At 41.0% G+C, this 27,815-nt stretch overlaps 2 protein-coding genes across 9 annotated transcripts in view; both read right to left on the bottom strand.

Annotated features, from left to right (window-relative positions):
* cgnl1 (cingulin-like 1) overlaps positions 1-12,135 on the bottom strand; it is a 29,435-nt gene extending 17,300 nt beyond the window's left edge. The window contains exons 1-8 of one of the 3 annotated variants that reach the window (XM_018667985.2): positions 11,934-12,135; positions 7,449-9,141; positions 7,227-7,321; positions 5,344-5,449; positions 4,740-4,841; positions 4,373-4,509; positions 2,820-2,958; positions 2,289-2,501 (exon numbers count right to left, since the gene is read on the bottom strand). In XM_018667985.2, coding sequence (XP_018523501.1) covers positions 2,289-2,501; positions 2,820-2,958; positions 4,373-4,509; positions 4,740-4,841; positions 5,344-5,449; positions 7,227-7,321; positions 7,449-9,089 — 2,433 coding nt within the window. In that variant the 5' untranslated portion in view covers positions 9,090-9,141; positions 11,934-12,135. The remainder of the gene's footprint in view (positions 1-2,288; positions 2,502-2,819; positions 2,959-4,372; positions 4,510-4,739; positions 4,842-5,343; positions 5,450-7,226; positions 7,322-7,448; positions 9,142-11,933) is intronic. The other 2 variants (XM_018667983.2, XM_018667984.2) reach the window with 2 other exon arrangements.
* Positions 12,136-16,215: 4,080 nt separating this feature from the next.
* The window catches only part of tcf12 (transcription factor 12), a 72,825-nt gene continuing 61,225 nt past the window's right edge, over positions 16,216-27,815 (bottom strand). For 2 of the 6 annotated variants that reach the window (XM_018667920.2, XM_018667922.2), the window contains 7 exons: positions 25,855-25,928; positions 23,257-23,448; positions 20,239-20,353; positions 19,971-20,133; positions 19,635-19,864; positions 19,372-19,525; positions 16,216-18,805 (listed from right to left, as the gene is read on the bottom strand). In XM_018667920.2, the coding sequence (XP_018523436.1) occupies positions 19,383-19,525; positions 19,635-19,864; positions 19,971-20,133; positions 20,239-20,353; positions 23,257-23,448; positions 25,855-25,928 (917 nt within the window). In that variant the 3' untranslated portion in view covers positions 16,216-18,805; positions 19,372-19,382. Of the gene's footprint in view, positions 18,806-19,371; positions 19,526-19,634; positions 19,865-19,970; positions 20,134-20,238; positions 20,354-23,256; positions 23,449-23,960; positions 24,033-25,854; positions 25,929-27,815 lie in introns of all 6 variants that reach the window. The other 4 variants (XM_018667921.2, XM_018667923.2, XM_018667924.2 and 1 more) reach the window with 3 other exon arrangements.

The raw sequence follows: 27,815 nt of genomic DNA, 5'->3' as shown, positions 1-27,815 counted from the left end.
TTTGGTGCTCCAGTTTCCAGCATTTTTCTCTGCATGGGTCACTCTGGTCAGTGCGAACTTCACAGCATCAAAATGAGAGGAGGCAACACTCTGGTTGGAGATGGGCAGATAAATGAAAAGATATACAGTCCACTGTGTCTCTCTCTTTTCTCTGTCTAACACCCTTACACAAAGAGTAGGTGTACATGAGACTTTCTCATAACCTTTAGCTCAGACCACTGGCCACATGCTGTGCACATTTTGGACTTCAAAAGGCTTCGGGTTTCATGCTGATATTTATCTTACTATTTTGCAAGATTTGTTTTGGCATTTGTGTCCATCATGCAGTATTTTCATTTCACAGAAAACCATAATATATCATATCTACTATAACACAGTGCTGTCTAAAGCATGCTTATTTTAAAACTTAGGCGTCATTGGATCTTATCATCCATTTGCACACTGCCCCAACATAAACAGCATATATAAATAGATAAAGCATAAATGGTGCCCGTGTAGATGAACTTGAGTTTAAGTTTCTGTAATAATTGATAGGCACAGTCCTCTAATCTACAAATGTCTCACAAAGTCTAACCTGAGGACAGAACATTGATACAACAACATGAAGGAAAGGCTCCAATGAGTGAGACCTCTTTATATCTTAAAAGAGACACAAACAATGACTTCATCTTTCCAAGTGTTTACAAAGCACTGAGGGTAAACTCCTGACGACACACTCCCTCTGGGGAGCAGTACCTCTGATCAACAAAAGGAAATGTTCTCACAGACTCTTACAGCAGAGCGCTGCTGTGGACCCCTGACAGATCTGCAGGAAGCTGAGAACAAGGACAACTTCCACTCTTTGAGACAAACAGGACACACGTGAGTCACACAGACCTACTGAAAACAATGTGTCTTCAGTCCTCTCAGCGTGCCGTCTCCTGCCATGCACTGCTGCTCGTCTCATCTTAATTCACCTCCCTCTATTTTCAAAAGAACAGTCAATAGACCTTCTCTGCTTTCCTTTAAAAAAGTTTTACTTCTAAACATGGATAGTTCAACATTAGTACTTAATAATTCCTAGACTGTGATGTGCAGCTTTTCAGAAGTTTTTTTTTTTTTTTTTTTTTGCCTTTAATTGAGACTTGCTACAAAGCTACAACAGTGACCTTACCAGTAAGGTCCCAGCAAAGTCATGTAGAGATAAATGTCTCTAAATTTTATCAGCGAACATTGGAATAGAGATGTTTGAGATAAGAAAACGTCTCCACACTTGACTTCCCATGAAAAATGATGACGGGCTACGTTTAGTTGTTACATAGTGTTTCGTTTTCATTTTTGCAGTTTGTTCTTTTGATGCAGCTCAAGTGTGTAAAGTCAAGCAGAACTTCATTTCCACTTGTGTCATATGAAAAGACTCCTTGCATCGGTAGTTGAACATCCTATCTAATGACGATCAGTGTGTTTAACTTACTTTGTTTAGGCAGTGCAATTATATCAGCATTAAAAAATGGGATGTTTAAGCTCTTAATCATCAGCGTCTCTCTGCAAGCCTCCAACACTGATTTATGACTAACACAGCAGAAAACCATCTGCTTATCATATTATAAAAGTAGAACTAGAATTCAAAGGATTAACAGGAACTCTGTAGAAACTGAAGGTCAACTGCTAACGTGTCCATCAGCATGTACATCAGGCTACAGGTCTATCAAATGGTTTGGGAAACTATTATTTACTTAAGAAGAGTGAAGAGCAGTAAGCTTAGAACAGGTCTTGTTTTATAATATTAAACATTGTTGTTGTTTCACTAAAATCTTTGTCTAGTGCAGTAAATCATACTCTCACATCTTGTATTTTTCAGATGCAGTGGAAATGGTGAATAGAACAAGGTCTCTTTGCTTCCTTTTTCTGGAAATCTCATTCCACAGAAAAACACTGATACAGATTTAAAGGGCCAAGCTTAATGTGGTTACAATGACGTTTGCCTAACCAGTGTCTCAGCATTGTGATGCTCAGTGCCACAGAGGTGAAACTAAAAGGTATAAATAAATCATGTCAAAGCAACATCCAAGTCTTTGATGAAGAACATTTGGCACAACTTGTAATGCAAAACACATACACATACATACACACACACACACACACAGTTACAGCTCCCCTGATGAGATGCTTATCTCCACACTCCTCTGTGACAGGGTGTGTTTCTGGAAATGGGGGAGGATGAGAGCAAAGGAAATGAGGAGGAGGGAACGCAGGGAGTCAGACTGGAGGAGAGGGGAGGGAGGGGAAACATACGGGAGGCTGATTACCTGCTTGGCCTCCTCCAAAGACGTCTGCAGCTTGCTTATTTCTTTCTCATACTGCTCCCTCATCTTGTCCACCTCCTGATCATGAGCAGCCACTTCCTCCTTCAGGGCTCCTTTCAGAGCTGTCAGCTCCCTCTCTCGCCTCCTCAGCACCTCCTCCTGCTCCTCCTTGGCCAGGAGAACTTCGTTCATCTCCACCTTCAGTTGCATCATGTCCTGTGGAAAATGAGGACAGGCAACTTTTTATCTCTGCAGAATTTGCAGAATCAGATTGGAGTTGATCAGTATGCTGCTCAGTATGACCTTTGAGTTTATTTTTGTCATTGATTATACAGACTTTTCTCACTGCAAACACATTTATTAAAATGTATAAAAGTCAAACTAGACAGAATGTTTCAGTATTCAAGAGGAAAGAGAGAGAAGCTTTCATCTTTCATGGTTGGTTTTGGTGAATAGTGGCCAATTTGCTCTTCAAGCCTTGAGCCAAAAAGTCTTTTTTTCTCTTCTCAAGAAACAATGAACACTGCGCATTACCGCTATAATGATCTCTTTCTCTCCATCAGCAGCTGACTTCTTGGCCGAGTCGAGCTCGTCATGCATCTCTGACAGCTGGTCCTGCAGGTCTCTGATCTCTGTCTGGTACTGCTCCCTCTCCATCTTCACCTGGAACAGTCTGACAAAGCACACAGCGTGTCATGTCGTGATACAGGACCCCTACATGCTGCATATATGCACGTACACACTCACACACCTGCACCTTAATTCGCACATACAAATGGGAACACCTGTGCTGGGTCTGAATACGAGGCCTACACAGTGCAGAGGTTAATGCGAATACCTGAACAATGTCAAACTAATGATGTTCTAACTGCCTCTACATGACAACACTGAGGGGGAGGGTGATGAGTGATGTGAGGAACCTCAAACACCACACAGTAATGCAGACTTGAGAAGAACATCTATGTCTGCTGCAAGAATAGACCAGCTGATGGTCCAGCAGGTTACAGCTTATGCTATATAACCATCCCTGGTTCAATTCTAGTCAGAGATCTTTGCTGCACATCATACCCCTCTCCCTCCCTGGTGTTTCCTGTCTCCCATTTCACTATTAACTCTCCAATAAAGGCAAAAATACTTAATATTAATAGTAAAAAAAAATTAAAAAGGCCCAATACATTAGGAAGCAGAATTAAGAATGTGGAGCTCAACAGCATGCAAGTTCAAAGAAAAAGTCCCCCCAAAAAATCACAGAACATTTAAAGATTTTCCAACTATTCCCATCTGAAACATGAAGAAACCCAGAACAAAATCAGCAAGTTATAGACAGTGGCTACACTCCATGGACATGACTGTTGATTGTCAAACTGCTGTATAATATGTGAAGGGGCAGAAACTGAACTGGGCAGTTAGAGGTGTCAGTATGAACAGTTAATCAGTCACCAGGCACACATTAATATGAAGAGTGAAAGATAAACCTTATACACCAGAGAGGACACAAAGGGCTGTATAATAAGACAAGGAACTGACATGGTAACCACTTCAGTAACTATCAACAGTCCGAGTGGTTTCATCAACAGACATCCTACACTCATATCAGTATGACAGTGCATGGAAAAGTCTAGTTCAAAACAACTTTCAGTGCAAAGCTATAGATGATGAATAACACCTCAAGCTAATTATTATTATTATTTATTGTTATATAACCTGGTGTGAGCGTTACATTGTTTCTTCATTTCACCTGCCAACACAGAGCTTCACCCTCTCTGCTCCCTCCTCTCTCAAATAAGTGGGGATCAATACTGAAGTGGCAACAACACAATCCCTCACCAGTTTCCCACCACAGACTGCCAGATGTGGTCAATGGGGCAAACAACCAATACAACTAAGATGGAGATACCAGTGAAGGAAGCTGTACTTGGGTGTTTTGCCTCATAGCCACTCACTTCTAACCAGAGCTAAAAATACTGGTATTAACAAATAAAGGAGTCAACACAACATTATGCAAATGCTAAACAAAGCTAAGCTAGTTGATGAATCACCACTCATTATTGACCAGTCATTCTCCAGCACTGTCACTCCACACTTACTCCTCGACTGTGGTCTGGAGCTCGGCCTCTGTTTTGGCCAGTTTCTCCTTCAGACGCTTGCACTCCTCTGCACTCCGCTCCAGCTCCTGCTGCAGCTCCTTCAAACCTGCTGCTGTCTTCTTGTCAGCCTGATTCTTCTGATGATGAGACACACAAATATTCATGTTTGACATTTCAATGCAGTTGAACTAAACCTAAGCCAATTCTGCATGCAACCAGTAGACGTTGAACAGCAATCCTTTAAACCTTTTTTCCAACCAAACCCTTGATTAAAGGATATTCTCAAACAACAAGTTCAGCAAAAAAAAGTGACATGCGAACATAGACAGGCTGGTTTCAGAGACAGTTACAGTTGGATTGTTGTTACCGTGGTTTGTTCCTCAAGTTTCTTCTTCAGTTCGACCATTTCTTTCTCCAGTTCAGCATTTTGCTCCTGCAGAGCTTTGGTCTGTGCAGTGAGGTCCAGGGACTGACAGAAGAACACAGACGTTTTAAAGGTAGTTATTTCTTCTTGATTGTCAAGAATAAAAATACAAAGCAATAATTTTGACTCTGGCATTAGCACTCAAATCTCTGTTATTTAATAAAGGGTAAATATTTGATAGCTGACAGTGTCTGCTATTCAAAACAAACAGCCTAGATGCCAAAGCTTCAGAACCTGAGATAATATGCTCACAGTTTTACAGGTCCCATAAAATGGATGTGAGATCACAGTTTTCTTCAGTGCTTTCAATCAAACAGGATGTTAAGGCAGACATAAACGGTTACTTTGATAATTCAATTTAGCACAAATAAGTTTGTTGAAATTATCAATCTCTTCACGATCAAAACATTTAAATATAAAAATATGCAAATGCACTTTTGATTCATTGTTGGCAAATCACATCAGAGAGCAGAGAAAACATTTATTTTATTTAATGGGTTCTTGACTGTAATTGATGCACTATTTTAATGATGTGACAGCTTCTCACTTTGTTGTCGCCCTGTGCAGTCGCTGTGGCCCGAGACTTCAATGTCTGTATCTTCTCGAAAACAAGGTTGACCTTTCTCTTAGTCGTTTCATCATTATCGTTGCTTCTGCAGACACACACACACACACACACACACACACATACACACAGGTATGTTAACACACTGATTATTAATGGTTAAAAAACCCTGTCTCTGTATTTGAGGGATCAGGAATAAATCCCGGACTGGTCTGGGAACGGAGGAACTCATTCCCTGCTTAGAACGGGGGTCGGGAAGGATCATGCCGCTTTGATGTGTCACCTCACAGCATGAATGGCTTCATTTCACCCATCCAGTAAACCATGGGCAGTATAATGGGATCTCTGAGTCCCATTTCATCAACATGTAAATAATTAGGAACAAGAGCTAAAGATGATGGAGCAAACATCCAGAGCTTAAACAACTTGCAATTTGTACAACTTCCAAATTGCAAGATGGCTTGCTCCTGATATTCAGGTAATTATCTATATGTACAATGACAGTCAAGTAGTGATTTTCTTCATATTATTTACAGAAACAAAAACATTATTTTTGTCAGACTTTTTTGTGATCGTTAAAGAAGCTTGGATTCACAGTATTTGGTCTCAAAACCAGTCACAAGCACAAATTGTCTATTTCAGGCCTATTCTCTGTAGGGGTCACACAGTTTGTGTTATATTTAAAAAACAAGTGGCAACCGATAGCAGCACTGCAAGAGCAAGCAAGAGCAAGAACTTCATATTTCCTTAACATCAACTTCTCTGAAGCAAAGAAAAAGCTTTGTCTTTGCCATTGAACAGCAGGAATTTCTGAGTTTATCGACGTTTATAGATGTTTGAAAACCCAAAGATGGGAGGATTTTCTCCACCCACACAAGAACATTTAATTCTACTCAAAGTGAAAACATCAGAATCAACAAAACTGGAATTTCACCACTTTCACATGCCAGCAGTGACATATTATTTCAATAAATTACAAGGCTGACACAGAAAGCCAAACCCTCAGAACCTCCCCTCTCCTCATACAGATGATCTTCATTAAATCTTTATAACCTCCATTGGTGAATGTTTGTCTTCTGGGCCTTGGGAATGTAGCTCAGTTTCAGCCCCTGCACTTCCATCTGTGCTTCCTTTCCTTTGTCCTGTGACTCCTGACCTGTGGCCAGACACACCCAAGGAGTTTCCTGTTCTCTCTCTACTTTACCCCAAGCCCATGCTCAACTGTAGAAACCTGCAAACTGTGTCTCTTACTGTGAAATCATGCACACAACCAACGCAACAACTGCAGAACGTAGTTTAACTCGCATTTGTATTTAACTTAAACATTCTCCAGAAACAATAATTGACTTGCTAGCTTGAGTGAAAGACTTTACGGTATGCATAAACTTTCTTATATGGCCTCAACTAAACTGAATTTAACCTTTTAACCCAACATGCCTCTCCTTGACTAGCAGTAGGTGTCTGATTACAAAAACAAACAGAAAGTTCACATTGCAGCTAAAAAGAAAGCAGAGAGAGAAAGTGGGATTCTGCAAGAAAACATACTCCAGACAGCTGGATCTCTCAGAGCCTGGATGGAAGGGGGGGTAAGAAGAGAACATTCCTTCACTTTTATCACAAACAGTCCAGCTCTGATAAAAACCTCTTATGTGCTCCCACACAACAGTCTCTTCCTTGGTGATGCATTGCCATATGGTGCAACATGTTGATTTTAAGATTCAGCGGGAACAAGACACTCAGTTCATGACCCAATTAAAAGCCAAGTATTAAGACCATAACATTTTCACAATATATTTTTTTTATTAATATGAGTAGATAAACCTAAAAAGTGCATTGATGAGAACAGAAAAGTTAAGAAAACTCACCCGTCCTTAAGGTAATTGAACAAAATTTGCTTTGCTGTCTCCTCATGTGTTTGTTGTGAAAGCTCCTGCTGACCTTTCAGGAGATCAGGTGTCGCCTGGATGTAACACGGAATGAAAGAGAGATCTTGACAATATGATAATATTTGAAGTAAAATAAGACAGAAGTTCATTAAAACATAGGATCAAATCATAGTGCTGCAGCACAGATCTCTGGCTTTTTACCTGAACATCTGCCTCTTTATTGGGCTTTTTGTCTCCAGTGGAAGAGGACTTAGATAGCGACGTCGACACTGATGTCGTTGAAGTCCTTCCAGCTGAAGAGGCACCATCCTCACTCTCTTTGCTCTTGAATGGTATTGAAGAGGAGCGAGTCTGTGGCTTTTTGTACCCCTGGATGGACCCGACACCTTTAGAGATGGTGCCCTGTGGAGAGCCAGGTGCACTGGTGGCACGAGACGAAGCCCTGGAGTCAACCTTACCATCTACAGCTGTGATCCAGGAGTCCTGACTGCCTGCTGTCTTCTGCAGCCGCAGCTGTGAGGGCCGCAGGACATGCTCCATTGATGTGCCTCGATGGCGGCTAAACCCATCCATGTAGGTGGAGCCATCCTGCAGGCCGAGAGCACTATCCACACTGCGTGAGCGTTTCCTGTCTTCTGGATTGATTCTGTTCCTGCGCCCCGCCCTGCCCCTGCGCTGGTGGCTGCCATCTTTGTTGTCAAACTTCTCAATGAGCTCATCGACGCCAGGAATGGAGCCCGTGTCAATGTCCCTGCCTGAACCAGGGAGGAAAGGGATGTAGCGGCGGTTCTCGTGGCGGTTGATGGTGTCTGCGTACAGGGCCTCCATCTGTTCATCCATTAGAGCCTTAGAGGTGGAGGACGACGAGGAGTGGCGGGAGCGGGAGGAGGACTGAAGGACTGGCCCACTGGAGTCGGTCCGGCGCAGAGGAAGGACATCGGGCTCGTGGCTGGTGCGCTCTAGGCTGGAGTTGGCGCTGCTCATAGAACTGGGGGATCTGCATGAGGTCTTGCTCTGCTCAGTCGACGGACTTGACACAGTGGAGGGCCGAGGCTGGGGTGGAGTTTTAGAGGCAGGCTTGGACTGAGATGGATTAAGGTTGGCAAGACGAGGTCTGGACTGCGGCTCAGCTGTTTGCGTTTGCAGCCTGGTCTGAGGCTGAGTGAGCTGGGCCAGAGGCTGAGGCTGTGACTTCGGCTTAGGAAGGGCCGTCTCGCTCAGCCTCTGGGACGGAGGTTGCCTTTTGTCTTGCTGAGCAGGAACTTTATTCTGATCCAGGCTCGATGACCTGGCGTGGGATGGTAGGGGTACAGCAGATTTGGAGGAGGAACTCTGGTGTTCATTGTCAGTCTTGGCCACAGGTGGAGGCCTTGAAGGCAGACTGTGGAAACCTTCGAGGTTGAGGGAGTTAGTCTCTGGATCATACGGCTGCAGAATCTCAGGGTGCTTCTGAAAGTTCAGAAGGTTGGATGGTTTCTTTCCCTGTGAGTCTGCGATACCATTTTGAGAACCACTGTAATGCTTCATCTTCTGAGACCTGTACTCTATGAAGGGGCTGTTGGATCCGGCCTCCTTGCCTCCTCTGAAATCATACTCCTGGTAGTTCTCAATGAAGGAGCCATCTGTGTCAATGTACCCATTACTGTTTGGGTCAATATAGGATTGAGGACCCCTGTCCTGGTTGTTGAGAACTACGTAGGGGTGTCCATCTATACCCTGGACGCGGATGCTCAGTCCGTATGTGCCAGTTCCATTGCTGTGGGGCCTGGAGGGGCGGGACGGCTGAGTGTAGGCCTGCTGTGGTCCACTGTTAGGAATGCCAGTCACTCTGTGTGACTCCATCAGGAATAGAGAAGGAAAATAAATCCCTCTCCCTGGATCAGGTGGCCCACTGCTGCAAGCAATAGATTTAGACAGGCTTTATTAGTCAGAGATGAGACACTACATTATTTAGTAATATCAACAAATGCTTCCCAGCTCCATACTCAGCCTCTAATGAAACATTAAACCCACGCAGCATTTAATTATGTCATCTGCTTTCATTTTCTTCTCTTGTTTTGCATTCTTAATGCCCTATTTTCTCTCCAGGGAGATCTTTTTCGTCAAGCTGCTCATCTAATACACTCTGGCCAAATGAAACAATAAGCTCCCTGTGTTGCTGTGTTGTCCCTGCAACATATCAGAACCCATAACATCACTCAAATATGACTCAACATCAGTCACATTCTCTTTAACAGCAAATATAACTGGGCACTGTTTAAAAAGGTCTTACAGCTGAGTGACTAACAGGTATGATATAACAAAATGACTGTTTCCTGTGCATGATAAAGCGTATAGGTTAAACATGTAAACAGAAACTTATTAACAGAAAGATAACACCCTCAGCCAGGCCTGAGAAAAATGTGAGCTCTGTTGTCTCTACACAACTTTGGAAGGCAGACACATCCTTGTATGTGACATTGTAATTCACAGCCCACGCACACATGGGAAATGCCATTAAAGTAGAGCAACAAAATCTTATTTGGTTCAGTTTTTTATCACATTTATAATAATTACAGGGTTGTCCAAGTTGACAGATTTGCAGCCGCATCGTGAGAACGCAGCTGGCAATAAATATCAAACTTGTGTACAAATATTAAAGTGAGCTGGTAAATGTTCATCAGACATATTTATGCCTGGGAAGCCAATGAAGACAAAAGCCATCTGCAGTCATCATGTGTTTCACTGGACAATGGGCTTTTAACAGGTTCCTGTTTGCCTCCCTGATAGTGTCCCATTCTACCTGATGTTAGAATACAAAGAGAGGCTGACATGGGCCTGGAGGAAGGGCACTGATAACACTGACAACAAAGGCAAAAGCAGGATATATCACATTAGGATGAAACAGGTGAAGACAGACCTATGGACAACCGATAGCCTATTCAGAAAAGAAAATACAGCACCAAGTAGGGTTGGGTGATATGACGGCATGTACCTTGAAAGGATATACATTTGCCAAATGAGACAGATTTTTGCCATAATCTTAGCCTGGGCAGGAAAGCTTTATGGCAATATTTTGTGACAAATACCTAGTATTTAAGATAGACTCTATTCATCTCACTTGTGGGAAATTTATGTTACAGCAGCAAGAAAACAAGAGTGACAAAAATAGAAAAATAAAGATATAATATAGAAAAATAAAAAACAAAAATATAAGAAAGGCACAGAAGAAAAATAAAAAATATAATATAAGAAAGGCACAGGTATTTATGCTGGATAGGCCAAAAACAGACATTCCTCTCTGGTTATTTTAACTATAACACATACACTTCTCAAGCAGTTTTCAGAAAAATGCATTCAATCAAGGTATTTATTGATAAAGAAGATGATTTACCCAGTAAATTGTTTAGCCAGGCTGGTAAGCCTGATGCATTTTGTCTAACAATCAATTTAGTCAATAAATGATGGCCTAGTAATAGACATATTTGTTCAATATATGCATGAAATAACACCTCTTTTGGTTTTCCCCTAGGGTTGACATTTTATTTTATTTAAGCATATTACCTTTATAGACAGAGGCCATCTTTGTTTCAGGTGACATTGCCTGCCTTTTCCATAAAACCCTGCCAGAAACTGTTCATTTTTGCCACTCCTAGCACAACATGAGAATAATTCAAATCCACTTGGGTTTCACTGTCATGACTGGTTGGTGCTGGTACTTCATTTAGTCAGAATTAGTCAGCCTAATGGTGAGGAAAGAGGAAGTCCAAGGTTAAAGACTAAGATGACACAGTAGACCCTTTTATCCTTAGTTTCACCTGCGTCCGACACAGGCAGGGGCTCCAACAAATGTGCAACGTTTTTCCTCCCATTGTATTCTTCACTGCAAAGGGAGGAAACCCTCTCACTGAGTTGCCCCACTGCCCACAGTGCTGCCTTCACTGACCCCTGTGCTGCAGAGTGGAGAGGTCAGCAGCTAGCACAGGTTAGGATGTCATGGCCCTGGCTTCGATCTGAGCAGAGAGGAGACTGAGCTAAGATTTAACAAAGCAGATTTTTATCTCCTCATGTGAACTGATTAGTTTTCTGTGTCACAGATGGAGTCATGGCACTGTGCGTCTATGCTTTGCAGTGGCTCACATGACTACATGAGGAAAACAAATCAGTAGAAACTGAAGGTAAGAGCTGAACCAAGTCAGTCGAGACTGAGAGGATTTACAGTGTGGGAAAGTATTCTAAAGTTACGTAACGTGAATGAGCGTTCACTGATCTGAAGCGTCAGGTAAATGCTACGTGACCGTACAGTAAACACAATTTATATCACACCACACTAAATGTATTAGTTATAAATCACAAACAGAGCATCAGAGCAAACCCTTAGATAAACACTAACAGGTCAAGTGAAGAGAAGAAACAGCAACGTTTGAGTTGACGCAGTTTCTAGACTTTTTACATCGTTGCTCAGTGCAGCAACAGGTGGAATGAAACACACACCAGCCTGAGATTTACTGTAAAACTTAGGCTTTTCTCTGCTACCCTCTCACTTCTATCACCCGCTTAATTGTGTAAAGTTTATAGCGTAGTTTAAAAAAGACCGTTTTTGACGTTAAATGTTGAGTTTTGTGCCTCTTTGTGGAGTTTAACGGCTGTTAACCTCCCCGCAGCAGACTGAACATCTACAATGAAAACTGTTAACTAGTTACTCACCAGCGTCGCTTTTCTCTCTGCTTCACTTATCGAGGATTTTTACACGTTTCTTTAAAAGCTTTTTGAGGGGAAAACAGTATAAGCTGTTGAGCAAAGTGCCCACACCACAGTTGGCTAACTAATTTGGTCCTGTGTTGTTTTCAGAGAGGTGAAGAGAGCAGGACGGTTTCAGAAGGACGTCCGACCCTCCGGGCCGCTCCGCCTCCTGAATCAAGCGTACAAACCCGCCCACCCACCCAAAACCCTTCAGCCGGTCCAGGAACAGATTTCACATCACTAAGTAAATCCTCCTGTAGTTTTGGCAGGACTACTCTGAGGCTCGGCTTGGTTTGGACCGACCCAGCTTGACTTGGTTCACCCCCCCAGCAGGCTCTTAAGGAGCGGCTGTAGGTTGGACCTTTCTGTCTTTGATATGAGCTCATTATCAATATTAACAAAAACATCTTCTTGAAATGTTTTGAATTGAACTGAACTGAATAAACCTGTTATCAAATTAAAGGCAGACTGCGCCCTGAATGCAGGGCTATAGTTTGTGTTGGCAAGCAGCTGGGCCAACATAATAATAATAATAATAATAATATCACAAATAAAAATGACTGAGTTAATACATTTTGAAGTATGAGTCACTTTGCTATGTGAAAACGGGTGGAGTAGATAGTACTAATACTGACCACTCCACTGATATATCTCAAAACACTGGGAGATTCAAATATCAAGTTACACACTGCAGGTTCATCAGCGGATATTCATTGCTTGTACAAACTAATGGTTTTATGAATTATTTAATGACCTGGGAGCATTACAACACGTATCGCCTCAAAGTCGATGTAAGATTAATTATTTGCACTCTGCATAAACGCGATTTGCAGCTGCATGTCTTTAAAAACCGAGAGCGTCATCTAGTGGACAGTAAGCTGATCTGAGAGCGGGTACTTAATGAGAACCTGTGTCGGTGACACTGGTGCATGGATGTATCTAACTCATAGACAGTGCAGTAAACGCATCATATGGATGGATTACAGTAGATAGTAGCAGAGGTAGGATTACAGTTGTGGTACTGTGGGTGCACTGATCTGTCTATATGTGGCACTATGTACAAATATTCCCACATATATCACATGCAAAATGTCTCAACATGCACATGCTGAAGTGTAGCACTGTACTGTACATATATTATGGAATAAATCACAGACAAACAAACAAAAAATTAAATAGATTAATTCAGTAGTAAACAATCAGTTTACTATGACACCAAATCATTACATTTATTTCTTGAAAACAGACTAAAACAGCTAATCAGTCATCAAAATACATACCAGTTAATTTTTTGTTTATTGATTTCTGTTCTAATTTTAAGGTGTTTATAGTTTAGATGTTTATAGGTGCTTGTAATTTTGTTCCTTCGTATATAAAAAAGAGGTGGAGAAAATATTAGAAACATACAATACCACCAACAACAACAAAAAAATCACAGTTTCCTTTACAGAAATTCAAAGGTTTCTTTTTTTTTTCGGATCATTCACTACATCATACTTTACACTTGATATGCACTAATTTTCAATATAGAGAATATTTTAATCAGTGTTACTTTACTGAAAAAATAGAACTGGAACGTTCACTCTGACTTACAGTGAGTAAGTTCCTTTTCTAACTCTTACCACGGCAGCATAAACTACATTAAACTGAGGCCCAGCTGCCCCTCTGCCTATGTAGCAGTCCACTGTTTATATTTGTGTCCGCAGAGAGACTGTGCACCACTACAGCCTTTAATCTGAGCTCTGTGCCACTGTGTTGGGTTACAGCAGCGCACAATGAGAGCTCTGTTCTCCGCCGAGGTGCCACAGCTGGGACTTCTGGGCATGCTCAGTGCACAGCTCAGCCTTAGCCTGATCGTAAGGAACTGAGCTGTCATGTACCAGAGATGTCGCAGATGCTCACATTTAGCTTGCTTGATTAATTTTTTTCCATTGTTGCATCTTTGTTTATTTGATTTTTTTTTTTTTTAAAGAAACATGCTGAAAAATTGTCTCTGAACCAGTGTGGCAGACCAAAGCCACCACTGAAAACAACATGGTGACACAACAGCTCTGTTTCTCCCTCCTAGTCTGTGAAGTTGACTGTGACTTTGCTGTTGATACCACATCAGTGGCTCTGATTTCTTACAACAGTGGACTGGTGTGCAGCCAACAACTTTGGATTTCCCAAAATAAATGAGGTAGTGATGGTTGCTAAGGGTCATAGTGGCCTTGTAGCTCTGGTCATAAACAGCAAGAGAAATTCAGCAGGTGGAGAATAACAGATTTGTTGGTGTAACAATGGGAAGTCAACACAAGAGCATTGAAGAAAACAAAGCGAAGACTTTTTAAGACAACTAAATAGTTTTCCAAATCACAAGAAGATATGATGCAGTCGTAACCGTGCTGCCAGTAACAGCATGTTGGCTACCCTCCTTTCCTAAAAGATCATTTCTTAAAGCAGTTTTTTGATGGGAGATGAAATTCATTTTCATCAGTTCAGTTTGTGTTTTGATATGTGTGAGAAAAGACACTCATCTGGAGCTGATACGAGGCTTCCACAGATTGAACTTGATAAAAACAAGTGGGTATTTTCCAAAATGAGTCTTTTTAGCATGAAACTCCCTCTGTGTGTTACTATCCCACAGCTCAGCGAGGAAACACTGATTCATTCAAACAAAGGAATTTTGTTCTAACAAGACTGTAACTTTGGAAGATCCCTTACTTGTTTTGTCTGAGGCAGACTGAAGCTGAAGCCTCAAATTAGCTCCAGCAGAAACACATGAACAAGGTCTGTGGATTGTGTCCCCCATCACTTACATGTGAACTCAACTCTTTTACAGTGTAGTTACTGTACATGATGTCCTGAGGGAGGTTTTCCTTTTATGTGCACTCACAAAATCACACTCCAATCAATGATAATAAAATAACAATAAAGTGGTGAATCTTGAAGATGTGTGATTAGAAACTGGAACACAGAAAGCAGAGAGAAGACATGAAGCATGTGCAGTGCAGCACGCATCCTGAAAGTAGCAGAGAGGCAGATGATCGTACTGTTTGGTGCAGAAGGAGCAGAAGGCTCTTTGGTAGGGCTTCAAGGATGCAAGCCAAGGACTTTCTGTCAGTTGGCCCAGCAGCCATGACAGGAAGTCAGCCTTCAGACTTGGTGGTCCCACTCCTACAGAAAACATGCACCGCCACCATCAGCCCCAACACACTAACATCTCTTGTTTTTTTGGTTTTATTTTCCGCTGCAGGGAACATTGAGAGACGACAGTCATGATTTACACTGCTTCACTGAGCTCACCACAGACAGAGCAGCAGTCAGCACTTTTCTTCCAGAGTGTCACCCTCTGTCAGAAAAAAACTGAACTGGGATCAGACCTCTCAGGATGTGATGAGTACTCTCATGCTCACATCTGCAAGAGGATAATTTCACGCAGATGTACAAGGTCTGAGATTTACAGCACAACAGTCCTCCAGGTTTAGAGGAGCATTTTCATAACACGTTTGGGATTCATTAACTTCAGTCACAGCACAAGTAGCAGATTGACTGTGGCAGTCTGTAGAAAGCTGCTACCACCAAAAACACTGATTAGGAAATACAGTTTAGGTTTGTGCTTCTCATAATGGCTGCATCAGTTTTATCCCTGAGTTCATGTAGTTCTTTATAAGGCTTTTGCTTCTGAATTTACAGGATGTGTGTCAAAACAAATTATTAAAACACACCGTAAAACATCCTGAAATGATTTAAGAATTCACATTGAATTCACATCATATGAATTGACATTGAATAATATATATATCCAAACACATCTCTAGCTGATAAATATTCATGCATTGCCTTTTTGTTGGAATGACTTTCAATCAGGATCCATCTCTCATCTAAATGTAAATAAAGTAGGACCACAGCATGTAAAGTACGCTGCTATCACACTTTATTAAAAATAGAAACATATATTCATAGTACTTTTCATACAGACTACGATGGTCCACTGGCATTATTTTCAAAAATGAGTTACATACTATAAAACACTCATTTGGCCTAAATCCACTGTAGAAAGGTCTTTAGAAAACAAAATAAAGAAATGATAATAAGGAAGTCTAAGCTAACCGCCGTGTTTCTGAACTCACCCACCGTCATCCTTCTTGTGCTCATAAAATAAAACTTTATGGAGAAAAGGAGAAAATGTGAATATGGAGAAGAAACAGAAACTGAAACAAACAACGTTCGCTTGGTGAGAGAAATAAATGCACAAACAACTGAGTTTAAAAAAAGATGGCACATTTATTGCAACATAAATGTTATATACATTGTGTTTTTCTGTTGAAAAAGACAGAAAATTCAAATTATCGTTGCCGCAGGTTGTTTTTTTTTTTTCTTTTTTGTGATGTGCATCGACAATACCTTTTTTTTTCATTCGTCACAAGAACAAATCTTTTATCAATCAACAGCGGAGACTGGAGAATAAGATGGAGGTCGCACTTTTTAGGAATCTGAGCTCGTATGAAGCCTATTTAAGTACTAGACTGCGAGCAACAATTCAGCTATGTTCTTGAGATGCCATTCGTAAATTTCTTGTAATAATGGACAGGTTATGGTAAATAACCGTACATTTTACTATCTAATATAGTAAAATAAAGTAAGAAACTTTTTACTCAAAACTTTTGCTTTCAAAAATCTAGAAAGAGTAATATTTAGAATTCAAGAAATATTCTTACAGTATTATTGTATAAAAGACTAACTACAGTGAAAAATAAGCCAAATGTTTTTTTTTTTTCCTTTTGATTTTCTTTTTTTTCATATATTATACAAGGGAAAGCATCTGGGAATACAGCAAAGTCTAACTTGGCAAACAGAGGAGCAAGGAAATATAGGAGGAACAGGGAAATTTAAAATAAAAAATGAAGGAAAGAGAGCAGGAGGTGACATACATTATACCCTCAATCAAAGTCTGCCGACATAAATACAAACTTGTGAATACTGAAATGAAGAACAAGGCCACATTCAGTCAGAGAATACACAAAAGCTGTTTGTTTGTTTTTCTCACTAAAACAAAGTTGTTAAATCATGAATCTTTAATGTAAACTCTTGGCGTGGCATCCTTTATTGTAATTTAAGTCCCTTTTTGTACAGAATACTCATTCTGAATGTGGCAGTCTTGTTTAAGGTGTTGATAATGATAGACAATATACAAAGAAATAAATGGAATATAAAGCAGGTCTTAAGACCAAAGACATAAAAGGAGAAATGTAAAGCATGCACACTGATAGGGAAAAACAAAATAAAGCCATGACCAATGTCTTGAAACATAAAAAAACAAATCCTGTTAACTGTCTTTGTTCATTATTGTGCTACAGTTCTATGATATTCAACAAAATCCATGAAAGATCTAGTCTGGCTTATTACTGTATTGAGTATATCACGGCTTGGATCAATATATCATTGAAAAATAACTTAGAAGTTCTGTCCGCTGACTGAAACTGGACATGATAATGCTGGAAGCCTAAAGAAAGGACTCGTTACAACACAAATAAGCATAACTAAATTTTTACTCAGTAACTGTTTTTGAAATTTAATGTCTTGAGATATTAACAGAAAGAAAAAGTGAAAAAGTGGTATCTTCATCAGGCCAGGAGAAAGTGTGGTCGTCGTTTTATTTATTTCTTTTTTTTTTTTAAACTACTTCTTCATTAGCTGGTGGCGGAAAGAATGACGAAAAAGAAAAAAACACAAGTCACTTCTGTGCTGACGTCAGGAGCACGTAACTGTCAGGAGGCTAAACAAAGACGGGAATCTGCAAAAATATGTCACTGCTTACATTTAACACTATATGGCAAAGGAAACCGAAGGGGCAGTGAAGTGCCCCCTTTTCCTTTAGTTAAGACACTAAAAATATGCAGGGAATGCTAAGGTTTGCGAATAGTTTGCTCTCTGTGTTTTCACTGCTCACTACCGATGAAAAAAAGAAAACAACTAAATCTGAGCTTTCAGTAAAACTAGAGTTTGCCACCCATCTGTCACCGACATAGACAATATCGTTGATGCTAATGTAGCTGGGCCTTCTATTATTCCACTGGTCAGTAGCACAGAGACTGATCTAAACTACGCAGAAACAAATATACTGTAGGTAGTTCTGGTTACATGTGAGGCCAGTGGCAGAATTAATAAAATATAAATATAAATAATATATCCTCTTTTTTTTATGGGGCGCTTTTGTTCTAACAGCTAATGATAATTTTCAGTTGGGTATAAATATGACTCTAAACTGGCCAATAAATTAATCTCAATCTTCTCAGTGCCCAAATATTTTCCCCTCATCTCGGACTTGCCAAAGATTTTGCAGGGTGGAGTGCTCAGTTTTAACGGTGACACTGGCAAACTTTAGATCAACTGAAAAGCCGCATACTTCTCTTTGAATTTGCTTAACTTTCCCTTTAGACATACACTTTATAGCTCAATAACATAATAAATAGAAAAAAAGAAAACAGACAAACAAAAACAACTGCTGTTACAATGCATTCGTCAATTCAGTTTAGGCACGAGGCAATTTCCACATACGGTTCGAGGAGATTGCGAAGTCTCTGATTGTTCAGAAGCAACACACTTCTTGCAGACAGTGATATGTGCTGAAGATTTTTCTTTGTGGGGAGAAATTTGCAGATGGAAACTGGTCACAGGGAGCTGGACGCTTGGCTCTTCCTCAATCGTAGGATTGGATTGTGTTTGTTAGTCTCATGGTTTTGCTTCAAGTGGTCTGTCTCCTCCAATTGGTGTCACAAACTGTGAGTCCTGTCACTGGGAAGCAACTTCAACCAACTTCAAAACGGGACAGAAATGATCTGGATCTCTTTGATCTGGAGAGAGGAGGTGAGAAATACACCGACCAGGAGTGAGCATCACTAATCACACAGAGTATGAAATAAATTAGGTTCAACATCATAACACAATCACAGTTTCATAGTGTTATTGCAATTCTTTCACACATTTACAGAAAATTGTACTCAGTGCTTTGGTCCATTAAGACAACAACTAATCAGCGACTTTGACTTCAGTCATTTATCATGAAATGGTGCCAAATATAACATATAACATATAACAGTTCCAGCTTCTCAAATGTAAAATAAATTAGGGAAGTGTGATGAACACTTATCGCCATTTTAGAATGCTAATAGTAATGAATGTTATTATTAAAATCAGCAACACAAAAAAGTTAAATAAAATTCAAAACGTGAAAAGATAATAAAAATGTTAGATTACAACAAATTCCTGAAGAGAAGCCATACGATTAAAAAAGAGTTTTAAGAAAAGACTAACACTAACTTTGCCTGCCTGAGCTCCTCTGATGATTAATTAATTGTTTGAGACAACAATCCTCAGATTAATCAGTAAAATAATGGTTCGCTGCAGGAGGTGACATTACCTGCCTGCTACTCAGAGGTGGCCCATGGGGTTGGATGTGTCAGTCAGGCCTGGATGGACTCCCGTGTGGCCCTGTTGGGCGTCACCAGAGCCCCCAGACACTTTTTCCTCCTCCCTTCTCTTAAGGCAGGCTGCTTTCGGGTTCAAATTCCGCTCTGCAGGTTCAGAGAGACAGGAATCAATACTGACTTGATGTGACGTAGCACTGACATTTCAGTTATTGCAACAGTGCTGGGATACAGCTTTCATTAGCTGGACACTGACCTCTGACTTGCTGCTCCAAGCTAAGTATGACGGCCACAGCCTGATGAAGGATGAGCAGTTTAGTCTGAGGCTTCTCGCTTTTCAGGTGCAGCTGGCACATGCGACCCAGCTCCTTGAAGGCCTCGTTGATGTCTCGCACCCTCAGGCGTTCGCGGGCGTTGTTAGCCATCCTTCTTTCACGCTCGCGTTCTGCCTTCTGCTCCGGATTCAGCTCCTCGTCTTCAGTGAGACTGTGGGAGACAGAAGGAATCCACTTGCAGTCAGATCTATTTTACAGTTAAATGGCACACATGACAAAAACCCAAATAATTTGAAACTATGTGTTTGTGTTAGTACCTCGTGCGTGTGCCTGCTCTGGGTGTCTTCATATCCCTTTTATCGCTCTCGTCGTCGGACTTGTCCTCTGTGGAGAGGCTGTCGTGCATCTCGTCCTTGTCCTGTTTCTCCACCTTCAGCTCCAGGGTGGTGGGCACCTGGCCAGCCAGGCCTGCGGCAAGACCTAATGAACACAATGTAAACACAAAGGTAATAAATAAACTGATCCATTGCAGTAACATGTTGTGTCAGCCATACAGTAAGACTGTGGGGGGAGGGGGCACCACACCTCTGAATGTCTCCACTTGGTGGTTGAGTTCTGTGCTGGATGTGGAGCCGGCACTGGGCAGGCCTCCGTGGCTGCTGTTCAGGCTGGCAGCATCGTCAGCGTGGGCACCACCCTGCTGCAACACAGGCAGGAAGGACATGTGAAGAAAGGAAGCAGACGCTCTCTGGAGACGGCACATACAACAGTTCTTTTCAACAAGAGAAGAGCAGCCTCAAACAAAAGATCCAGCGGTTCTGAACAGAAATAATAACCACAGCAAGCTGACGTCCATCCACACAGGTCAAGGATGTTGTGACTTGTGTTTTAAACCTTCAACATTAAATGCTGAAATTTTGCAGTCTGTATATATTGAAATTATATGAAAAGCTCAGGGTCTAAGGAGTCATTCAAATCTATCATTCCCAACACTGGGGGGTGCTTTGGTGATTTGTTTCACAGTAGTACGCTGAAGGATGCCGACACAAAAACACAAAAAAGCTAATAGAAGACACCTGAGAAAACCTCTTTATTTCTCCCTGTTTATGTTACATTCTATTTCACTGCTCGCTGCTGTCACACTCTCACATCCTCTGAAATCTTTTTAAAAGATGTCAAGCTAAACCCACTCCACTGTCTGATCATTTCCTTTTTCATTTTGTCCACATTCATAACATAAAAATGGTCAACTCCCACCATGTTGCACCACAAAGTCCCTCCTTCCTGAGGTTTACCACATGTTCTCAAGCTATTTGATTTCCCCTCTGAGAACCAGGGAAAGGCGGGGAAATAGTCACTGAGGGTGGAGGGTATCTCCCCCTTTTTTCCTGTGGAATGTGATCCCCGGTTACTGTTGGCCTCTGTTAACCCCGCCACCCCGAGACCCTCCCCTTTCCTCGGCACTACGCTAATCTTTGCTGTGCTCTCAACAGGTGTCCAAACAACTCTTTGTCTGGAGGAGGAGGAGGGAAGCCGGGGCTCTGGCAAGAAAAGAACGCTGCCATTTTCATGGCTGGGCCTGATTACCATACAGCTGAGGACCTCTATTTGGGTGGAGGCCGTGGGTTCAGACACACGTTTCCAACGATTCAGATTTCCTGGGTTGTTAAAAAGAAGTGATGAAAAGGGGAGGAAGGGGGTTAGAGGGTGGGGTGTCAGCCGGAGTAATAAGCCTGTGGCTGTGCCGTGCCGAGGCTGGTGAGCCCTGTCTGAGGGGACCTCTTCCACACAGGAAGTGCTGTGTTAGTGCAGACACAGTATGTTCTATCTCACAGTCGCAGTCGGTCAACATCACTGCCACAACCCAGCTCTGTCTAACAAATACATCAAACTGAGCTCTTCTGACAACCACAGAAAAAAGTCTTGTTAGGGGACAAAACAAGCTACTCTGAAAGATCCAACAGCTTCAGCATCAAAGTGAAAACAACCGGAGACAGAGGACACACTGCCGAAAATGCTTTTAAAATAAATTAATGTTGGCAAAGGAGATGTGAGATCACAGACCAGAGAGGGACATAAGAAATCCTGATAAGAAGTAGGATCAAAATACAGAGCAGCTTTGATGATGATGCCAAAAAACCACTGCGCAATCTTTCTGCTGAGGAATACGCACTAAAATGTCAGTTTCAATCAAAACATAAAATAAATCTATTATTCTTACTCGTCCTTTTTGATGCACTAAATTTCAACTGAGCATCAGATGAAAATATCTGTATTAACTGTATGAATGTGTGTGTTTTATGTCAGCTGTGGTTTAGTTAACAGTTAAGATATTACAGAACTAGAGATGAAATAGTTAGCTGATTAATCAATTAGTCAACAGACTAATCAACAGAATAATAATCAGTAGATATTTTGATTATTCATTCGAGATATTTTACACACGATAATGCGAAACATTCTCTGTTTCCAGCTCCTCTTCCTCATGACAGTGAACTTAATGTGTTTGGTTTTGTCAGTTGGATTTAAAAAAAGCTATATGAAGACATCATTACACACTTTAAGAAACTGTTACAGGTTTTTACTACACTAATTTCTGACAAGCAAATAATTGATAATGAAAATAATTGTTAGTTGCAGCCTTAAACAGTACAAATAAAATGTTTTTATACTGTTTCTCATTGATATTCAATCAATCAAAAAAAAAAAAAACTTATACATAAACAGATATTTGTCAGGGTTTCTAACTGCTAAAATGTATAAAACTGTAGAGGTTAACTTGTAGAAAACCAGATGGATCTCAGGTCTGTGTCTGAAGCTGGTATCTAATTTAATGTTAATCATGGGAGAATATTATGTTCATCAGATGATCAGGACATTAAATGAGGGAGAGAAAAAACTCTTTTCATCTTTCATTGTGTGACTTTTCCTTCCATCATTTGCATCTAGTTTCTTTCCAGTATAAGTCATCTGAAATTCTATCTATGTTTAAACTGATTCAGCATCGGGGTTTTTTGTTTTTTTTTTATTGTATGTGACCCAAATTATTTCCAAACACCTTTGGATTACAGTTGGATGAGCCGTCCCATTTTAATTTCCACTGCAGATGTGTTCAAATCTCTTGGCTCTTTAAAATGAAATACCTCGGATGGAGGATGGGTGAACACATCATGATTTATACTGAGACCTGCATTCCCCTGCGTCTCAAGAGGATTCGACTTTAACTCTAAAAGGAGTGCAACACACAAACACTTCTTACACCAAAGCACAACTTCACTCCGTTATGCCTGTTTTTCTCATTTCTCTTTCACCCTTGTGTATACAGCCGCTCTCAAGAGGAGGGTGAGCCTTCGGCCAGCCATTACACTTATGGAAAATATGTCAGGATAAATTCAACTGTTCATGTGTGGAAAATGTCTAGTTTGTTTTTTTTTTTTTTAAACACATGGCAGCAGACCCGTTTCGAACAGGTGGGCGAGGCTTCATGTGTCGTGAAGTTTGAAAAACAACATATAGGAATACACAGGAGAACTGTGCTGTTCCCTCACTTTATGCAACACACAGAAAACTTCAAATCAAAATACTTATGTGAAGTTCTCATACCATCGCTGCTGTCCGACTTGGAACCAATGCAGAGGCAGGGAAGTTTGCTCCAATGGCTGCTATTGGCCCATTTTGTGCCTGTCCCAGCAGGCTGTGTATGTCGCTGGGCAGACTGGCGGTGGAGCCCACTGCATGGTTCCTCAGAACAAGGATTGCATCATCCAATCTGTCCAGACGATCCTCCATTCGAGACTGGGAGGACCGGAGGGATTGAGGAGCGAAGGGTTAGGGGGAGAGAGAAGAGAGGAAAAGAAGGACAGAGCAGCTTAGCATAAGCACATTAGGGCCAAAATTGAAAACACTGATTTTATGGTGTGGACTTGAAAAGAAAAAAAAAAAACATCTGAGACATAAGATAAAGAAGGCAATTCAAATGCAAGATCAATTGAGCCATTTCAGCTTGAGATGTAAAAGTCAACATCATTTCCTTTAACTGAATAATAAACAGATGCACTTCAGCCACTTTAAGCGCTTCAACAATTAATTTAGAATTTAACATCTGCACCTAAGCTGATTACTGCAAGCTGGAACAGCTAAAAAAGACGACATAACATGACAATATGGCAACAAAGGCAATAAAAATGAAACTGCATTTTACTGTGTGGAATGTGTGACTGCGAGTCGAGCTTGTGAGAAAAAACAAAATGAGGAATGCAAAGACGTATGGAACACGTAACGAGTAAAGTCTCCATCTGAAATAGTACCTCGCAGACATCCTTTAAGAAAGACATGGCATCCTGGAGATGCTCATGTAACTGCTGATGAACTCTGTTTTTCTGGCAAAGTCAAATAAGAATAAGACAGGATTATGAAAAAAGATCAGTATCTAGAAATACTAGAGAACACACTGTGGATAGAGATTGTTTTTGTAAAGACACACAGACAAGGAGGATGGGATTTGGAGGGAAGCACCCAGCTGCTGACCATTCACTTTGTGTGGAGGAAAATGTTTTGTTGTTTGCACATTTAACAGTCACGACTACTATTACTGGACTTCAACATTAAATTCACTACATTGCACAAACAGTTTAGTTACACCATTGGCTTCTAAGCTTAGCGTTTTATTATTGTTGGCAAACCTGCAGTTTTTGAATGATAGAAATATTTTACAAATTATAACTTGGCATAGTTATATTCATTAAATTAAGCCATTCTTTTCATTCAACTGGCCACTTTACAAGAAAGATTTGTGGATTATCATAATCTGCTAATTTGTCATATTACATAAATCTTATTCTAATACAAACTACTGTTGGTGGCCTAGTCCACTAACAGGATCAGTCATTTTGTCTGTAATCTAATCCTAAATTAGCATGTTTATGCAGTTGTTCAGCACAGACCTAACAGGGATTTCCAACATCCAAAATAGTTTTGACTCAGCTACCAAGGAACTGTGATCCATCCTTTGCCTGCAACACACTGTTGAATGAATGGTGAGAATATAAAACCAGTACTTGAGGTCATTTCTGACACTTCTGAACCTAAATGGCTCTGGAATCATTTGGCATTCATTTGTATTAGTGTACCAAACAAATACCATTAGTCATGCAGTCCAGATTCAAAATTAGGGGTTGCTCAGTTTTTCCATTACAGCCCATAGGTTGTCAAACAGCCTGCAAGATGAAATCAGGCTGGACAAACTGGACACCCCTTTAAGTTTTGTCCTTTCACTGCTACCAATAGCTGCTGTCCTTCACCACAGGTCTGCACTCTCTCTCACAACACAGATATCTCCACTTTTCAAAATTAACACGTATAATGTCAAACAGATAATAACATACAACTACTGCAGTGCTGCATCTACCTCATACAACATGTCAAAGAGCATGTGAATTGCACTTGTTTCCACACTGCTTTTATCAGCAGCAGTTATCTGATACTATTCACCTTCATTGTTACCTTCATTTGTGCTGTCACTTATCTTTGTTGGCCATGAGGAGAAAAGACAAAGCTTGCAGGGGAGTGGGAGGAAAAGATCTTCACGGCCATGTTCAATGTCCTCCTCACATGCAACTGACTGATTGCAGAGAACTATGTGATAAAACTGGAGCAGGACTGATTGTGGTGGATTTGTGGATTTTGCAGCAGCAGGAGAACTCTAGACTTCTAGACTTTTATTTATCATAAAGTAAAAGTAAAAACAGTTTTTACCTCTGTTAGACATGCTTTATAATTAAACATTCTTACTGATTAAAATATTTTTAAAAGCCTCTCAGAAGAGGATGCAGATATATGACATGCATCAGGTAGCAGGCTAGATGAAAGGTGATCTGTAGCTCCGGTCACATGGCAGCAAAGGAATCCTGGAGAAGTGGTTCAGCAAACAGCTGCCGCCCCCACACCAGCCCCCATAACTAGACCCATCCCCCAACTGTCATCCCCATCCTGGCCCACGGAGTAGAGGACAGATGGCAAGCCCCAAGGGACAGGTATTGTTCAGTTTGGTTATCCCTCTGCCCCCACCTTCCTCAGCAAAACATTTGTCAGACAGGAATCTCCCTGTAATGCTAGCTCAGTCCTTCATGGTAACGTATCTAAAGTGAGCATCCATCATATCCCTCGCTCACTGGAGGACGGAGGCGGGAGGGGGGAGCTTACCAGTGAGTGAAGGGAGTTCTCATAATTTGGAGAGGAGGGGGTCTGTCCACTAGTGCGGGGCCACTGGTTGGTACCTGAGGAGAAACAAAAGAGATACAGCAGAGATCAACATTAGAAACCCTCTGATTCAGTTACATATAAACGTGGCTGATGGCTGTATCCTGCCCTGCAAGGTACACTAATACAACAGCTAACTGACACACGCAATAACACGCAGTCATCACACACTGACATCCTGATTTTCTGCTTTCTCGTTGTCCTAAATGAGATATTTTTATCTTTTAGGGCTCTACTGCATCACTTCCTGACGGCTGGACTGCATCCTGACACATGAGCCAACAGAGAGAGTTCATCTAACACCCACTCCCACCCTGAAACGTACACTGCTGCATCTGCACATTAATAAGCACAGATATGAGAGGCTGGGGAACGATACGAGCACTGACAAATCTGATTTTTAACCCCAGTTTTCCCTCGCACTTCCTTTTTCCTGGAAACTTTGAGTCTCTAGAAACACATCGCAGTGATCAAAAATGCAGTGAGATTGAACTGTGTTTCGACACATGGCCTTCATCAGGGTTTCTGATGAAGGAAAAATGCCAAGCATCTGGGTTTAATGAAGTTCTTGCTCTTCCCACTACATTTGCATGAGCACTGCTGAGTTGTCTTCCTCGTTAGCTTTTGTCAGTCAAACACCTATTTGTTTGAATCATCTATTTTACAGGAGATACATGGAAACATCTGAGGGCCATTGTTTCATTTATACTAATCTTTCCCATGAACCCATTCTACTTTGGTACTTTCCCTGTGTTTTATTCTGAATGAAAAATCATGCAATTTAATCACATAATCTAAATACAGAGAAACTTAAGATACTCTATGCTAGAGATTACGATTTACTTTTGGCTGGGAGACGTTCACAGTGGATTTTATACATTTATTTGAGCCAAAAAAAAAGCTAATCTACAGGCCAGTACAGGAAAGCAAATCAAGCTGATTTGATCTGGTGTAAATTAGAGCACAGGAAAAGGAATCCACATCTGCTCATCACATTTCTAGCTCCAGTACAACATTTCTTTCTTTCCTCTTTCTGAAGCACAATCATCCAAGTAACCTGCCTGCCATGTGCACCAGGAGGCAATGCATTATACAATCAAATAACCTTAATGGATTTTGACAATAATGAACCTTTCTGGGTTATTTACAGGATAGGATGTCTGTGGGCCTATTCAGCTCAGGGCTCTCAGTGCTCCTCTGCTGTCTGTTATGGGCGAGAGATGCCAAACCCAGCCCACATTCTGGTAAACAGACTTCACTACAGCACAACCTACAGATGGAGACTTTGTTTTGGTAATCTATCATTTAGCGTGATTCTTAAATGTCATTTTGGGTACTGTTCTCCACTTCTTATAAATAGCAAGGAAATTAAAAATGCAAACCAGGATGAGGGGAATCATTTATAGGAGAGGGGCCCGGGGAGTGCTGACTGAGATCGAATTTTATCTATTCTTAATTTAAGGGGGTTATTTAAAAAGCTACAAAGTGCTGAGTGGCACTCTGAGTCTCAACTGTGGAGGAGAGTGAATATTACAGAATATTTCTACCACTAATTGTTCAGTGTTTGTTTTTATAAATCAAGGCATAGGTGGTCCGGACAAATACACACTGAACCCACCGAGCGAAACAGCATGTATTTAAAAAGCAAGTTGCAGCAATTGAGAGACAGCAAGAAAGAACAACACAACTAATGTATATTTTTGACAAACACAAAATCACACCCCCTTAAGCTCAGGAAACCATAACATAAGTTTTTCCATTGATTCACTCTAATGAAATATCTCACTAAACCTCTGTGGTCTCCTATGCTTCAGTTTTGGAAAAAAAGCAGACTTTAATTAACAGACTATTAAAAGTGACTTTGGAGGAGGAAATGAAAAAGCCTCTGTTCTGCCTCAGCTTTC

This window comes from Lates calcarifer, linkage group LG2 (genome assembly GCF_001640805.2).
Source record: "Lates calcarifer isolate ASB-BC8 linkage group LG2, TLL_Latcal_v3, whole genome shotgun sequence".
NCBI lineage: Eukaryota > Metazoa > Chordata > Actinopteri > Centropomidae > Lates > Lates calcarifer.
This window is presented reverse-complemented; position numbering and strand designations above follow the sequence as displayed.